The sequence below is a fragment of the Molossus molossus genome, unplaced genomic scaffold, assembly GCF_014108415.1.
Source record: "Molossus molossus isolate mMolMol1 unplaced genomic scaffold, mMolMol1.p scaffold_m16_p_12, whole genome shotgun sequence".
Classification (NCBI taxonomy): Eukaryota; Metazoa; Chordata; class Mammalia; order Chiroptera; family Molossidae; genus Molossus; species Molossus molossus.
This window is the reverse complement of record NW_023425347.1, coordinates 86,280,657-86,294,773: the sequence shown is the minus strand read 5'-3', so window position 1 is coordinate 86,294,773 and position 14,117 is coordinate 86,280,657. Positions and strand designations below refer to the sequence as shown.

General features: G+C 46.9%; 1 protein-coding gene across 6 annotated transcripts; it reads left to right on the top strand.

The window, feature by feature from the left end:
- The first annotated feature begins 584 nt into the window (after nucleotides 1-584).
- On the top strand, nucleotides 585-13,033 carry PIGV (phosphatidylinositol glycan anchor biosynthesis class V). Of its 6 annotated transcripts, none has more exons than XM_036257275.1 (6): nucleotides 585-625; nucleotides 1,309-1,370; nucleotides 1,613-1,701; nucleotides 3,960-4,094; nucleotides 9,700-10,821; nucleotides 12,422-13,033. In XM_036257275.1, the coding sequence occupies exons 4-6, from the start codon at nucleotides 4,017-4,019 to the stop codon at nucleotides 12,701-12,703; spliced, it is 1,482 nt and encodes a 493-aa protein (XP_036113168.1). In that variant the 5' UTR covers nucleotides 585-625; nucleotides 1,309-1,370; nucleotides 1,613-1,701; nucleotides 3,960-4,016; the 3' UTR covers nucleotides 12,704-13,033. The 6 variants fall into 6 exon arrangements, with proteins under 6 accessions (XP_036113168.1, XP_036113170.1, XP_036113171.1 ...); XM_036257274.1 differs by having other exon boundaries at nucleotides 611-625; nucleotides 1,618-1,701; XM_036257272.1 differs by lacking the exon at nucleotides 585-625 and adding an exon at nucleotides 626-708 and having other exon boundaries at nucleotides 1,618-1,701.
- Nucleotides 13,034-14,117: the final 1,084 nt, after the last annotated feature.

Below are 14,117 nucleotides of genomic sequence, written 5' to 3'. Positions count from 1 at the left end.
TCATTAGCCACCTGAGGTGGGGCTGAGGACTGAAGTAGGGCAGGTCCCTGGTAGCTGGAGGAATGGAAAGTCAGGGGGATCCCCCACTTTCTTCACACCCAGGACGTAGGGTGCCGCTGCTGGCCACAGAAACCCCAAGAAGGCTTTACTTTCTATTCACAGAACATCTATCATGTGCCAGGTCCTGTGCTGAGTGTTGTTGCCTGACAGCAGGGAAAGTGCTGCTCTGGCTTCTGTGAAGAAAGAGGCCGCGGGGCAACCCCCAACTCCGAGAGTCCTGGCACACATCGGGAACTCAGTGCGTGTCTGTGGGATGGAACTGGGGCAAGAACACCGACTCTGAGACAGCAGCCGGGGGACTAACTAAAGGTGGGGAAAGGGGCTTGAGGAAAGTGCAGTGCGGGAGGGAAGTCTCCAGGTGTGTCACCAAGGCGGGAAGGTGCCAAGGCAGAGAGCCGATGAGTGGACGGGCCCTGTCGTCCACGCCCCACTTGCTCGGAGTCATCATGGCCGCCGCTGAGGGGGCGGAGCAGCTCCGAGTCCGGGCAGGAGCGGGGCGGAGCCGCCGTCGGCGGAGCCAGTGCGCAGGCGCGGACCACTCAGGTGCCCGGATGGAAGAGCTAAGGTTCGGGCTCCGCCTGGGAGATCGGAACGGGCTGACGCTGGGGACCCGGCGCCAGCGTGGGAGCCCTCAAGTTCTTCGGGGAGGGAAGTTGTCAAACCGAGGCGGAGGGAAATGAGGCGGAGGCCGCGGAGAAGCGGCGAGCCCCGCCCCTCCGCCATAGCGGCCTCCAGTGCTGCCTCTTCCTTTAGTCTCCCGCGCTCCCTTGCCTTCCGGGCCTGCGGCCGGGCCCGGCCCTACTGGCCCTCTCGGAAATATCCCCTGGGCCCTCTGGGGAGAGGAGATGCCCGATCCCCCCTTGGGAATGTGTCTGAAAGAAGTGGGCTAGAACGGACTTTAGACGCAGCTGGATTGGGCAGAAGGTGGTCCCTGGCTCGCGACGGCCAGCGAGGCCTCTGGCCTTGAGGACCCTTGGTTAGAGCGATTTCTCAGCCCCATAGAGGATCCAGGGCTCCAGTTCGGCAGGCTTCCCTGTATTCTCAGACAGGGCCTTCTCTGCCCTCAGCATATCCAGGAAGAGCTTGTGCCTTAATTGGACAAGTACCAGGCTGGATTTGGGAGACCTGGGTTGTAAACCTGTCTCGCTCGGAAGGAGCCCATCCCCTTTGGCCGGGGTAAGGCTTGGTGAGAAGACCATGAGGTTTCAGAATAAAAAATTTTAAATAACATTCTCTCATTTTAAATAGAGCCTTGGATGTGTCACTTGACCCCAGTGAGCCTCAGTGTCCACATCTATAAAATGGCGATGGTAATTATATTGGCCTCACAGGGTCTAATGAGATCTCTGATATAAAACTATGGAGATTTTTATTACTTACCTCTCTGGGGCATATTTATCTCACGGGAAAATAGAGTTAAACTAGTAGCTCTGTTCTGCCGGTTCAGAGTGATTTGGCAAAGGGGTTGTTGGGGTGTGAGGCTGGCAATCAGATGAGAGGGAGAACTCACTGGCTTTATTTTGTTTTTACTTGACTTACCTGTAAACTTAAGTGTAGGCTACAAGTCTCCTGTGGTTGCTGGGGCTAGAGCTTGACTCTGGAGAGAGGAAGGAAGAATGGCAGCCTGGTGAAGAGGCAGAGGTGGGTTAAGTGCTTTTCTATTCCTAACTTCTGTTCTGCATGTGGGTGGGAACTAAAGAAGGAAAAAGTGAAATCACCCAAGGATAGAGAACCAGCAGCCGTGTGAGGTTGGCTGTGCCTGTTTCTGCAGTTCCTCTCGATTCAGGGGGTCAGATGTTGGAAATGTTGGGTAGATTCACAAACTACCTCCGTTCTCTGGGGTTTTCAGAAGCTTGCCTTTGAACTGAATTTTGATGAGCAAAACCGTGTGGCGTTGGTGGCCCCTCCCTTCCTCGTGATGGAGTAAGCAGCAGGCGCCCCCTTGTGCTGAGGACAAGTACTGTAGCTATTGGTCAATCTTGCTCCCTTTCTGGAGAAATTGTCTTTTCCTATGGCTTCTGTGACTTTGTAGTCTTGCTCTTAACATGAGTATGGTGAGAGTAATACTCGGAGCAGTGATTTTATACCAGAGCTAATGGACTAGTGATGCCACATCCTGTTATTGCCACTCCACTCAATCAGAACACAGGTTTAAAATGTCTGTTTGGCTGGCCGGTGTGGCTCAGTAGTTGAGCATCAACCCATGGACCAGGAGGTCACCAGTTCCATTCCCAGTCCAGGCACATTCCAAGGTTGTAGGCCAAATCCCCAGTGGGGGGCATGCCAAATGATGTTCTGTCTCATCAATGTTTCTATCTCTCCCTTTCCCTTCCTCTCTAAAATCAATAAAGAGCCCTGGCCGGTTTGGCTCAGCGGTTAGAGCGTCGACCTGCGGTCCTGAGAGACCTGGGTTCGGTTCCCGCTAAGGGCGCGTACCTCGGTTGCAGTTTGTCACCGGCCCTGGTCGGTCGTGCGGGTGGCAGCCACTCGATGTGTTCCTTTCGCGTCGATGTTTCTCTCTCTCTCTGTTCCTCTCTCTCCCTCCCACTCTACCTGAACAAAAAAATGGGAAAATGTCCTCGGGTGAGGATAAAAAACAAACAAAAAAAATCAATAAAGAAAAAAAAATTTTTTTAATAAAATGTCTGTTTGTTTGCTGGGCCCTGGGGATATAGTTGTGAGCATGACAGACAAAGCCCCTGCCCTCCCAAGCAACTTAATTAAGCAATTCAATACAGACCACAGAGCAGAGTGCAATGAGAGCCTATCACATAGTCTAGTGAAGATCAGAGAAGAATTCCAGACAAGTGATACCTAAAGGTTTGGTAGGTATTAGCCAGATAAGAAAAGAAATAAAAGTCTTCCAGCCCTCCCTGTTAACTTCTCAGTTTAAATATATATTTTTTCCTTTAGGGATAGAGCCTAAACACACATCTGGAACTCAGTGGATGTTTGCAGGGTGGAACTGGGACAAGAACACCAAATTAGGGAGTTAGTTACCTCTGATGCTCTTGCCTTCCCTTCTGATTTCCCAGACTGGTTCTGTAGGAGCCAGTGCTACTTCTTTTGTTAGAGCCCAAGGAATTGTTTTGTTTTGTTTTTTAAAGCCTGAAGTGCATTCCTTGCCTCAGAATGGCTTTGCAGTTGTTTGTACATTGCTGCCATTCCAACAAAGAGATGGGAAATAAATTTTCTCCATCCCTAGTAGTCAACTTTGTCTTCTCCCTAAGTTTGTTTTAGCAATGTGAGCTGACTGAAGTCCTGCTGAGTAGTGGTTTTCTTTTCCTTCTCCACTTAATTTAACAGACCAGCTGAACACACATCAGAGAGCTAAACTGAAGTGTATAGTCATTATGGTCTTCCAGTTCAGTTCTATGCCCCATTTATGGGACTCTGGTTGGGGACCTAGTTTATTATTCTGGGCAAGAGAAAATGGGCACACACCAAAATAGCAATCACAATATAGATGTAGTAGTACTTCACACTTTAGTCCATTTTACCAGCATGACAGTTTTGTGTGATGGGCAAAATAATCTGATCTCATTTTATTCATAACTGAGGTTCAGAAGGACTATATGAGAATTTGTGAGTGACAAAGCCAAGACTTGAACCTAGGTCTTTAGTTCCTGTATACGGGGCACTCAATAGGCTTTTTAATGATTTTCTGTGATTTTGCTTTCCAGTTTCATGCCTATCTGTGTGGAACTTTCCCAACAAGAATATAGTGTGTCACAGTGACACCAAGTGACATCTGCCTTCAAGATGCTCTTCCCTCATCTGGGAAGTTAATTGTTAAATTTGCCTAGTGATGCTGAAGGGGGAGTCTCCTGTGAAGAATGCTTTCAAAAATTTACTTTCAGCCCATGTGTGACATTTCTTCCTTGGGTTTTGGAGTTTAGAAGCCTGAAGGGAGCTCAATCCTGGCAGTAACACCCCTGAATTCCTGTGGTGAGAAGATGTGGCCCCTGGACCCATCCCGGAAAGAGGTGCTGAGGTTTGCGGCCAGCTGCCGGGCCGTGACTCTGGTGCTACAGGTGAGTCTCTGATCTTTTGTCTTGAGCATGCTGTTGCCACTTGACTGGGGTAGACACTAAGAATAGTCCCCATCTTTTCACTTCCCAGGTGTGCCCCTCCATGTGGTTGGAACCATAGACACTTAGGCTTCATAGCTGAAAAGTGGGCAGGACGCTTAGGAATGGTCTGCTAATCCCTTGTTTTACATATGAAGCATCAGAGGCTTAGAAAGCTTAAAGAGATTCTCTAAAGTCACACAGCAAGTTAGAGAAGAGCCAGAATCAGACCCTGGGTTTTCTTTCCTTTTCTTTTTTTGATAGAGTAGAAGGAAGGAAGGGAGAGAGAGAGAAACATCAATGTGAGATAGACACACGTTGATTGGTTGCCTCCCACACGATCCCGACTAGGGCCGAGGATTGAACCTGCAATCCAGGTACATGCCCTTGACCAGGAATTGAACCCAAATCCCTTTGATCCTCAGGCCGACACTCTAACCACTGAGCAAATGGGTCAGGACAGACCCCATGTTTTCTAACTCCTAAGCTAAAGATCTTTCCAACAGACCATGATGTTCTACAACCAGAGATGCAGTTAAGGTGTGACAGCTCAAAGCATTGCCCTGGGTCCCCTAACCAGGAGATGGAGCACTATGTCAGTCAGTTGAGTGGGAAAGAGTTGGCACTGTCCTGAGACCATCTGTGTATATTTGTTTAGTCAGTAGTGTCTCCTGCTCTTCCCCCAGGTGCCTCACCCACATAGTCCTCAGAATGCATTCGCACTTTTGCCAAACTTTCTTTCTCATCTAAGGCTGTCCTTACACATATTTTAATCAGATTTTATATATATATATATTATATCCAGTGCCTAGCACAGTGCCCAGCGCTTAGTAGGTCTTCAGTGTGCGTCAGTGAATATAGTCAACACCCTAAGTATGTTATATTAGCATAATTTATGTGTGCCTTTCATCATAAGTTTCATTCTCTCTGAGGCTCATAGCTGATTCCTTTATGGAAATCTCCTTTCCTCTCTTTTCCTTTACTATAAGAGGCATAGCAGGCTCTACTGGATGTTTCTCTCTCCCTCCCGCTCTATCTGAAGATAAATGCAAAAATATCCTCGGGTGAGGATTAAAAAAAAAAGCTCATGCCATCAGAATATATTGTCAGTTATCCTTCATTGTTGCCCTCATCTGTGTTAATAACAGCTCATTCCTTGAAGGTTTTAGCTCCTGATTACCTGTTACTCTTTCCAACACAACTGCTGATTTCTTGGTGGTTTGAATATTAGTAAACTAACACCTGACTACTATCTCCTATCTTTTCAGCTCACTTTCTCTAGTACTAGAGCTCTAATGATTCTTCCAACCTCTCAGGATTTATAATTCATTGATCCTACCACTGTTTTATTGACTCTCACCCACCTCAAGGCTTTAGCTCCACTTCTTTTTTTTTTGCCTTTATTGATTTTATTTTATAAGCATTATTCTGGATGTGTCTGTGAGGATATTCCTGGATGAGATTAACATTTTTTTCCTTTGATTTTTGAGAGAGAAGAAGTGAGAGAGGGAGAGAAAGAGAAACATTGATGAGAGAGAACATTGATTGGCCACCTCCTGTATGCCCCCCACTGGAGATCGGGCCCACAACTTGGGCATGTGTCCTGACTGCAAATCGAACCAGTGACCTCTTGGTGCATGGGTCATTGCTCAACCACTGAGCCACACCGGTCGGACTCCTTTATTGATTTGAGAGAGAGAGGAAGGGAGAGGGAGAGAGAGATAGAAACATCAATGAGAGAGAACATTGACTGGCTGCCTCCTGCATGTCCCGCATTGAGGATTTGGCCCACAACCTGAGCATGTGCCCTGACCAGGAAGCAAACTGGCAACCTCTTGGTGCATGGGTCAACGCTCAACCACTGAGCCATGCTGGCCGGGCTCCACTTCTTACCTAGCTTAGATTCCATGCTCCATCATGCATGCCTGCATAGCTCACTCTCTCCTTTCTTCCTATGCCCAACCTTGGTTAAACTTAGTTCTATCCATTCTGTGCTTACACCTGCCCAAAATAATACACACAACTGTAGTAACGAGTTTCCTTTTATTCAAGACCATTAACCCACCTGGCTGGTGTGGCTCAGTGGTTGAGTGTTGACCCATTCACAAAGAGGTCGCTGATTCAATTCTCAGTCAGGGCACATGCCTGGGTTGCGAGCTCGAGTGTGCTGGAGACAGCTCATTGGTGTTTCTCTCTCATCAATGTTTCTGTCTCTCCTTCTCCCTTCCTCTCTACAAATCAATAAAAACATATATGTAAAAATTTTTTAAAAGATAATTAACACAAGTAAGTCCTTAGTGCTACCTGGTAATGTTAGTGTATTTCCCGGGTCCATTCACCTCCCCGCCCCACACACATATTTGTCTGCACATCAGAAAAAATCCCAGTGCCCAGGCTGTAACCCATACCAGTTCACTCATTAACTCTGGGGGAGGAACCCAGGCATCAGTATTTTAAAGACTATGTGGATGTGCCCAGCCACTGTGGCTCAATGGATCAAGTATCATCCCATGGACTGAGAGGTTCCAGTTCAATTCCTGGTCAGGGCACGTGCCTGGATTGCAGGCTCAATCCCCAATAGGAGGTGTGCAGGAGGCAGCTGATCAATGTTTCTCTCTCTCTCTCTTCCTCCCTCTCTAAAAAAAATCAAGAAAAATATATTTTAAAAAAAAACTACTTGGGTTATTTCAGTGCATGGCCTATTTTGAGAACTGAGATCATAGATGATTTATTTTACATATGTGAGTTTTACATGTTTGCTCAAGTCTCTAACATCTTTTCCCCAAATTACTTTCCTGAGTGAAAACTCAGAAAGATAGAAGCAATCAAAAGCAACTTTCTGCATACTCAAACCACATCCATCAGCACACCTACATCTTCACCTCTGTGCCTTCAGTGTGGAAGGTTGGATGAGCTGTCTGTCCTCCTCTCAAAGGCTAGCTCCTCCACCTTTTGCTTGCTCAAGAGTTCTCAGTTCTCTTTCTTGCATACTTATTTCTTTTCTGCTGGATTATTCCCACTTGCAAACAAATACTTATCTCCCGACTCTTAAAAAAAAGGAGCCCAGCCCTGGCTAATTTTGCTCAGTGGTTAGATCATCGGCCTGCGGTCCAGAGAGACCCGGGTTCGGTTCCCACTTATGGCATATACCTCGGTTGCAGTTTGTCCCTGGTCTTGGTTGGGTCATGCGGGTGGCAAACACTCGATGTGTCCCATTCACATTGATGTTTCTCTCTCTCTCTCTTCCTCTTTCTCCCTCCCACTCTATCTGAACCAAAAAAAAAGGAAAAATGTCCTCAGGTGAGGATTAAAAAAAAAGAGCCCAGCAGGTGTGGCTCAGTTGGTTGAGTGTCGTCCTGGGCATTGAAAGATTGCTGGTTCGATTCCTGAACAGGGCACATGCCCAGGTTGTGGGCTCAATCCCCAGTAGGGGGTGTGCAAGAAGCAACCCATTGATGTTCCACTCTCACATCAATGTTTCTTTCTCTCTTCCTCTCCCTTCCTCTCTCTAAAAATCAGTAACAAGCCCTGGCCGGTTTGGCTCAGCGGTTAGAACGTCGGCCTGTGGTCCAGAGAGACCCAGGTTCGATTCCCACTAAGGGCACGTACCTAGGTTGCAGTTTGTCCCCGGGCCCCATTGGAGTCGTGTGGGTGGCGGCCACTCAATGTGTCTCTTGCACGTTGATGTTTCTCTCTCTTCCTCCCTCTCGCTCTCCTGCTCTGTCTGGGGATGGATGCAGGAATACCCTTGGGTGAGGATTTTTAAAAAAAGAAAAAAAAAAGGCACAAACCTGGGTTGCAGATTCGATATCTGGGCCCAGTGGGGTTGTGTGGGAGGCAACTAATCAATGTCTCTCTCTCACATCAATGTTTCTTTCTCTCTCTCCCCCTCCCTCCCCTGCACTCTATCTAAAAAATAAATCAATGGAAAAATATTCTCAGGTGAGGATTAACAACAACAAAAATATATATGTTAAACAAATTAAAATTTCTCTCTAGTCCACATGGTCATTCACCTACTACCCCATTTCTCTGCTCCCCTTTACAGCAAACCTTCTCCAAATAGTTGTCTGTATGCACTTATCTCCCTTCTCCCCTTCACTGTTGAACCCAGTCTAGGCAATCTTCTCTCTCCTCCACCCTGCTGAAAAAGCTCTTGTCAAAGTCACCAGTGATCTTCACATTGCTAAATCTAGTGGTCAGTTTTCAATCCCCATCTTACTTGACCTGTCGGCAGCATTTGACAGAACTCATCACTCCCTTGCTTCACTTGGTTCTAAGACACCATGCTCTCCTGGTTCTCATACCTCACTGTTCCTTCTTTTTGTGCATGTGGTATGGAAAGCACATTTACTAAACCTGGGGACAGTTAAACAAGGAAGGGCTTATAACAGAAGAAGCATCTCTTCTCTCCTGGGCAGGGCTGCTTTGGATCTCTAGAAATGTTATAGAAAACAAATTAGTCTAGGTGGGGCTGCTTTGGCTCACTGAGAAATCAGAGAAAAGGGGACCTTGGAGACAAGTTCAGAGGCTTAGCCTTTGCTCCCCTGGTTGCAAGTCTTGTGGGGTCCCTTAGAGTTTAGAAGATGCACACCAGAGAGGGAAGAAGGAGAAGGCAAAGGCAAAGGCTTACTCCTGGGAGGGGGCGTGCGCCTGACTGTTCCTTCTTTATCTTCACTGCTGGATCCATACCCTCTTTCAAGTCACTAAATGTTAGTGTGTTCAGGGCCCTGTCCTTGGATCTCTTCTTTTCTCTATCTGTATGTCCTAGTGCTTTCATTCAGTCTCATACCTTTAAATACCACCCATGTTCTTATGACTCCCAAATTTATATCTCTATCCTTGATCACTCTTCTGACGTTCAGACTCACATATCTCACTGCCTCACTAACCTCTGCACTGGAATGTCCAACTCAAATGTAACTAGACCGAAACTAACTGATTCTTCCCAACAAATCTGTTTGTTTTTTTTATTTTTTTTTTTTTTTTATCCTCACCCGAGGATATTTTTCCATTTCTTGTACAGATAGAGTGGGAGGGAGAGAGAGGAAGGGAGAGAGAGAAACATCGACGTGAAGGGACACATCGAGTGGCTGCCACCCGCATGACCAACCAGGGCCGGGGACAAACTGCAACCGAAGTACGTGCCCTTAGCGGGAACCGAACCCGGGTCTCTCCGGACCGCAGGCCGACGCTCTAACCGCTGAGCCAAACCGGCCAGGGCTGTTTGTTTTTTTTAATCCTCACCTGAGGATATTGTTCCATTGATTTTTAGATAGAGTGGGAGGAAGGAAGGGGGGGAGAGAGAGAGAGAGAGAGAGAGAGAACATCAATGTGAAAGAGACACATAGATTGGTTGCTTCCCGCACAACCCCTGACAGGGGCCAGGGATTGAACCCGCAACCAAGGTACATGCCCTTGACCGGTAATCGAACTCACAACTCTTCAGTCCATGGGCCAACACTGCCCTCTGAGCCAAACTGGCTAGGGAAAATCTGTTTTTAATTTTGTTAAATAGTAATTATTTTGTTCAGTTGCTCAACCAAAATCCTGATTCTCCATCCCACAGGCTCTCTTCAATGCCATCATCCCAGATCACCATGCAGAAGCCTTTTCTCCTCCTCACCTTGTCCCATTGGGCTCTATGGATCAACTTGTGGAAGGTCTCCTGGGTGGCCTGTCTCACTGGGATGCTGAGCACTTTCTGTTCATTGCTGAGCATGGCTACCTGTATGAGCACAACTTTGCCTTCTTCCCTGGTTTCCCCCTGGCCCTGTTGGTGGGGGCTGAATTGCTAAGACCCCTGCGGGGGTTGCTGAGCCTACGGAGTTGCCTGTTAATCTCAGTAGCATTGCTCAATTCCTTGTTCTCTATCCTAGCTGCAGTCGCACTTCACGACCTGGGCTGTCTGGTTTTGCACTGCCCGCGCCAGGCCTTTTACGGAGCACTGCTTTTCTGCCTCAGCCCTGCCAATGTCTTCCTGGCTGCTGGTTACTCAGAAGCTCTGTTTGCCCTCCTGACATTCACCGCCATGGGACAGCTGGAAAGGGGCCGAAGCTGGACTAGTGGACTCCTCTTTGCCCTTGCCACTGGTGTACGCTCCAATGGGCTGGTCAGCATTGGTTTTCTTATGTATTCTCAGTGCCAAGGCTTTTTCTCTTCTCTCATGGTGCTGAATCCTCTGAGCCAGATCTTGAAGCTGATGGGCTCTGTGTTCCTGTCTGTGCTCACACTTGGCCTTCCCTTTGCCCTCTTTCAGTATTATGCCTATACCCAGTTCTGTCTGCCAGGCTCAGCCCACTCCATCCCTAAGCCCTTGCTCCAGTTAGCTGTGGACAAGGGCTACCGGATTGCAGAGGGAAACAAGCCACCTTGGTGCTCCTGGGAACTTCCTCTAATATACAACTATGTCCAGGATATCTACTGGAATGTTGGCTTTTTGAGATACTATGAACTTAAGCAGGTACCCAATTTTCTTCTGGCTGCGCCAGTGGCTATACTGGTTGCCTGGGCAACTTGGACGTATGTGACCACCCACCCTTGGCTCTGCCTTACACTTGGGATGCGAAGGAACAAGAACAATGAGACCCTAGAGAAGCCTGATCCCGGATTCCTCAGTCCTCGGGTGTTTGTGTACCTGGTTCACGCTGCGGCGCTGCTGCTGTTTGGCACTTTGTGCATGCACGTTCAGGTGAGGTGGATTCCTGGCTGGGAAAGGATGTGAATACAGGCAAAACCCCTGGGCCAGGAATGGGAAGATGGCAACTTCTCCCATCTGGGTGACCTGTGCCTAATTGATTTATTCAACAACTGTGTGGGGGTTTTTTTTTGTGCTAGTCCCTGGGTCAAACCACTGAAGGTGGAACTTGAGTAAGATAAGATTGCTGCCTTAGTGGATCATGGTAGAAATAGGAGACAGACGTTGAACAGATAAAATTATAGCATAGTGTGACGGGAGAGGATTTGCTGTTTTGAGACAAAGTATTGTGGAAGCACAGAGGAAAACAGTAGCTGACTGAAGAAGGGCATCATATTTATATCAGATCATAAAGAATAAGAAGAAATTCTATTAAGAAGCAAAGTAAGGCCCTGGCCGGTTTGGCTCAGCGGTTAGAGCGTCGACCTGCGGTCCTAAGAGACCCGGGTTCGGTTCCCGCTAAGGGCGCGTACCTCGGTTGCAGTTTGTCCCTGGCCCTGGTCGGTCGTGTGGGTGGAAGCCACTCGATGTGTTGCTTTCACATCGATGTTTCTCTCTCTCTCTCTGTTCCTCTCTCTCCCTCCCACTCTACCTGAACAAAAAAATGGGAAAATGTCCTCGGGTGAGGATTAAAAAAAAAAAGAAGAAGCAAAGTAAGAATATTCTGGGCAAATGAAGGGTGTGTGCAAAGACGTGAGCGTTGTGAAAGAACCTGATTGGACTGAGATATAGAAATAGGCACAGAGAAGACCTCTGGGACCTTACCCTAATACACAGTTATACCCAGAATGTCAATTTGATAGTTGATTTTCTAACATACTCTGAGCGGGTGCTCAGTTTTCAGAGGAGACATCTTGTGCAATGTTTGGGGTGGTGGTGGGGATAGAAAGTGGGGAAAGGTTTGATTATTCGATTTTTTATTGTTGTTCCTGGCTGTGGCTCCAGTTTCAACTTAACCCCAAGGAAGACTTTTTCCTCCATGCTGGCCACTCCTTAGCCATTTCTGCCTCTTGGAGACACATTGGCTGTTTGTAAAGTTCTCTGGCTGTGTGAATAAGAGGCACATGAGAAACAGAAAGCAGCATTCTGTGTTTGTAGCTGAATTAACTAGTAGAGGGAATGCCAGCAAAGCTTAGTGTTTCCAGGTAGATGAGGGAGGCCATTTGGCTCTGAACTCTCCTAGAAGAAAGAATGTTGAACCATAGTATCCTCTGTCCCCTTTCCCTCTGCTTTGCCATCCCTATGGGATTAGAGAACCACCTTACGTTCCCAAAGACCCTCATCACAGCCTAGAGTTTAGAGTCTAGGCCCTGGGGTAAAATTGGATGCCACAGAGGTTTTTTTTATTGATTGACCCATTATTTTGGTAATTAGTCTGTAGCTATGTTTATTTGTAACATTGAGGTCATCTGAGTGGTATCACACACAGCTCTGTAAGGCAGATCCTAAGCTCTGCCAAAGTTTGTGTCCATTGCAATACATTTTTAGTCATGGGGTTATAGTTCACCCAGCAGTAGGGATGCCCCAGGCTGGTACAATTTGAGGCAGTGACATTATAACAAATGTGTGGGCTTCCTACTCTTATGATTTTCAGGTTCTCACCAGGTTTTTGGGCTCCTCCACTCCTATTGTGTACTGGTTTCCAGCTCACTTGCTTCAGGATCAGGAGCCACTGCTGAGATCCCTAGAGACTGTGCCTTGGAAGCCTCCTTCAGGAAACTCCCCACCAGGACAAAAGATCCCCAGAAATTCTATCATGGGACTGTTGTACAACTGGAAAACCTGTTCTCTAGTCACACGATGCGTTCTAGGCTACTTCCTGACATACTGGCTCCTGGGACTACTCCTACATTGCAACTTCCTGCCTTGGACATGACCTGCAGTCTCGAGACAGACTTGAAACCAACTTAACCAGGGATCTGAAAGTACAAATACATAAATACGCTACCTGCACTGCCTTGGAATCCTTACTAGACCCTCTCTCTCTGTTTGAAGGTTGGGTAGGAATGGGAGCAATATGAGCCATTAGAGAACCCCTAATGGTCCTGGCTATGAAAAACTTTAGAGTAGTTAACTATTTTCACAGTAAGTGAAAAAATCTTATTCCAAGTCTAAAGTATACCTGGATCTGTCTCTTCAACCAAGCACAGTAGAGATAGTCTTAAACTTACCTCTGACCTACATATAAATTTAAATATAAATTTTATCAGCCCTGGCCTGGTAGCTCAGTTGGTAGGAGTGTCATCTCGATCACCAAGGTTGCTGGTTTGATCCCTAGTCAGTGTACATGCAGGAATCAACCAATGAGTGCATAGATAGGTGGAACAACAAATCTCTCTCTCTCTTTCCCTCCTCTCCCTTCTCTCCCCCTCCCTTCCTCTCTCTAAAAATCAATAAATAAAAATCAATAATAAATGTAAATGTCATCAAAGGCTCTAGCTAACAGGCTGGTAATAGTCCACATGCGATGGCGGAGGCTTGAACAGTGCAATGGCAGTAGGAAGTAAAGTGGGACCTTCTTTTCTAAATGGGACATTGTTTCTGATGATTTGTTCATTTAGTTATATGAAGAGTCTTAAAGATATGCACATTAAACAACTTTGGGTTATATGAGCAATTGATTACCCTTTTAAAAGGAATACAAATTACAATCCTGGCTGGTGTGGCTCAGTTGATTGAATGTCATCCCATGCACCAAGAGGTTGCTGGTTGGATTCCTGGTCAGAGCACATGGCCCAGATTGCCATCTCAATCTCCAGTTGAGGTCGTGCAGGAGGCAGCTGATTGATGGTTCTCTCTCATCAGTGTTTCTCTACCTCTCCCTCTCTCTCTAAAATACATAAAAACATTTAAAAATAATATACAAATTATGTATGTGTGTGTGGGGGGGGGTCATAGTAAGAACAGCATTGGAAAGACTAAAAAGAAAAGGAGAAAACAAGAGCATTGCACAAGGAAGCAGGAGACCTGGATTCTAGTCCTCTCAGTAAAACCCACTTAACAGCCCTGGCCGGTTTGGCTCAGCGGTTGGAGCGTCGGCCTGTGGACCAGAGAGTCCCGGGTTTGGTTCCCACTAGGAGCACGTACGAAAACAACAACAACAAAAAACCCACTTAGCAGCTGTGTGACCTTGGGAGCGTTTTCAGAGCCTTAGTACCTGTCCTGAAACTAGGAGAAATGATATTATCCATAAGGTGAGTTGGGGGTGGTGAACCATATAATCTCTTGTAGGTTCCTTTCTCTAATATCTTAAGAGCTGCCTTAAAGAATGGAATCATCCCAGTCTAAAC

Bases quoted from the DNA above. Each gene is read 5' to 3' on its own strand.
- PIGV (XM_036257274.1), top strand. From the start codon at position 1,317: ATGTGTCACTTGACCCCAGTGAGCCTCAGTGTCCACATCTATAAAATG. The intron at 1,371-1,617 runs GTAATTATATTG...ACTTAAGTGTAG, and splicing joins ACATCTATAAAATGGCGATG to GCTACAAGTCTCCTGTGGTT. The intron at 4,095-9,699 runs GTGAGTCTCTGA...TCCATCCCACAG, and splicing joins CCGTGACTCTGGTGCTACAG to GCTCTCTTCAATGCCATCAT.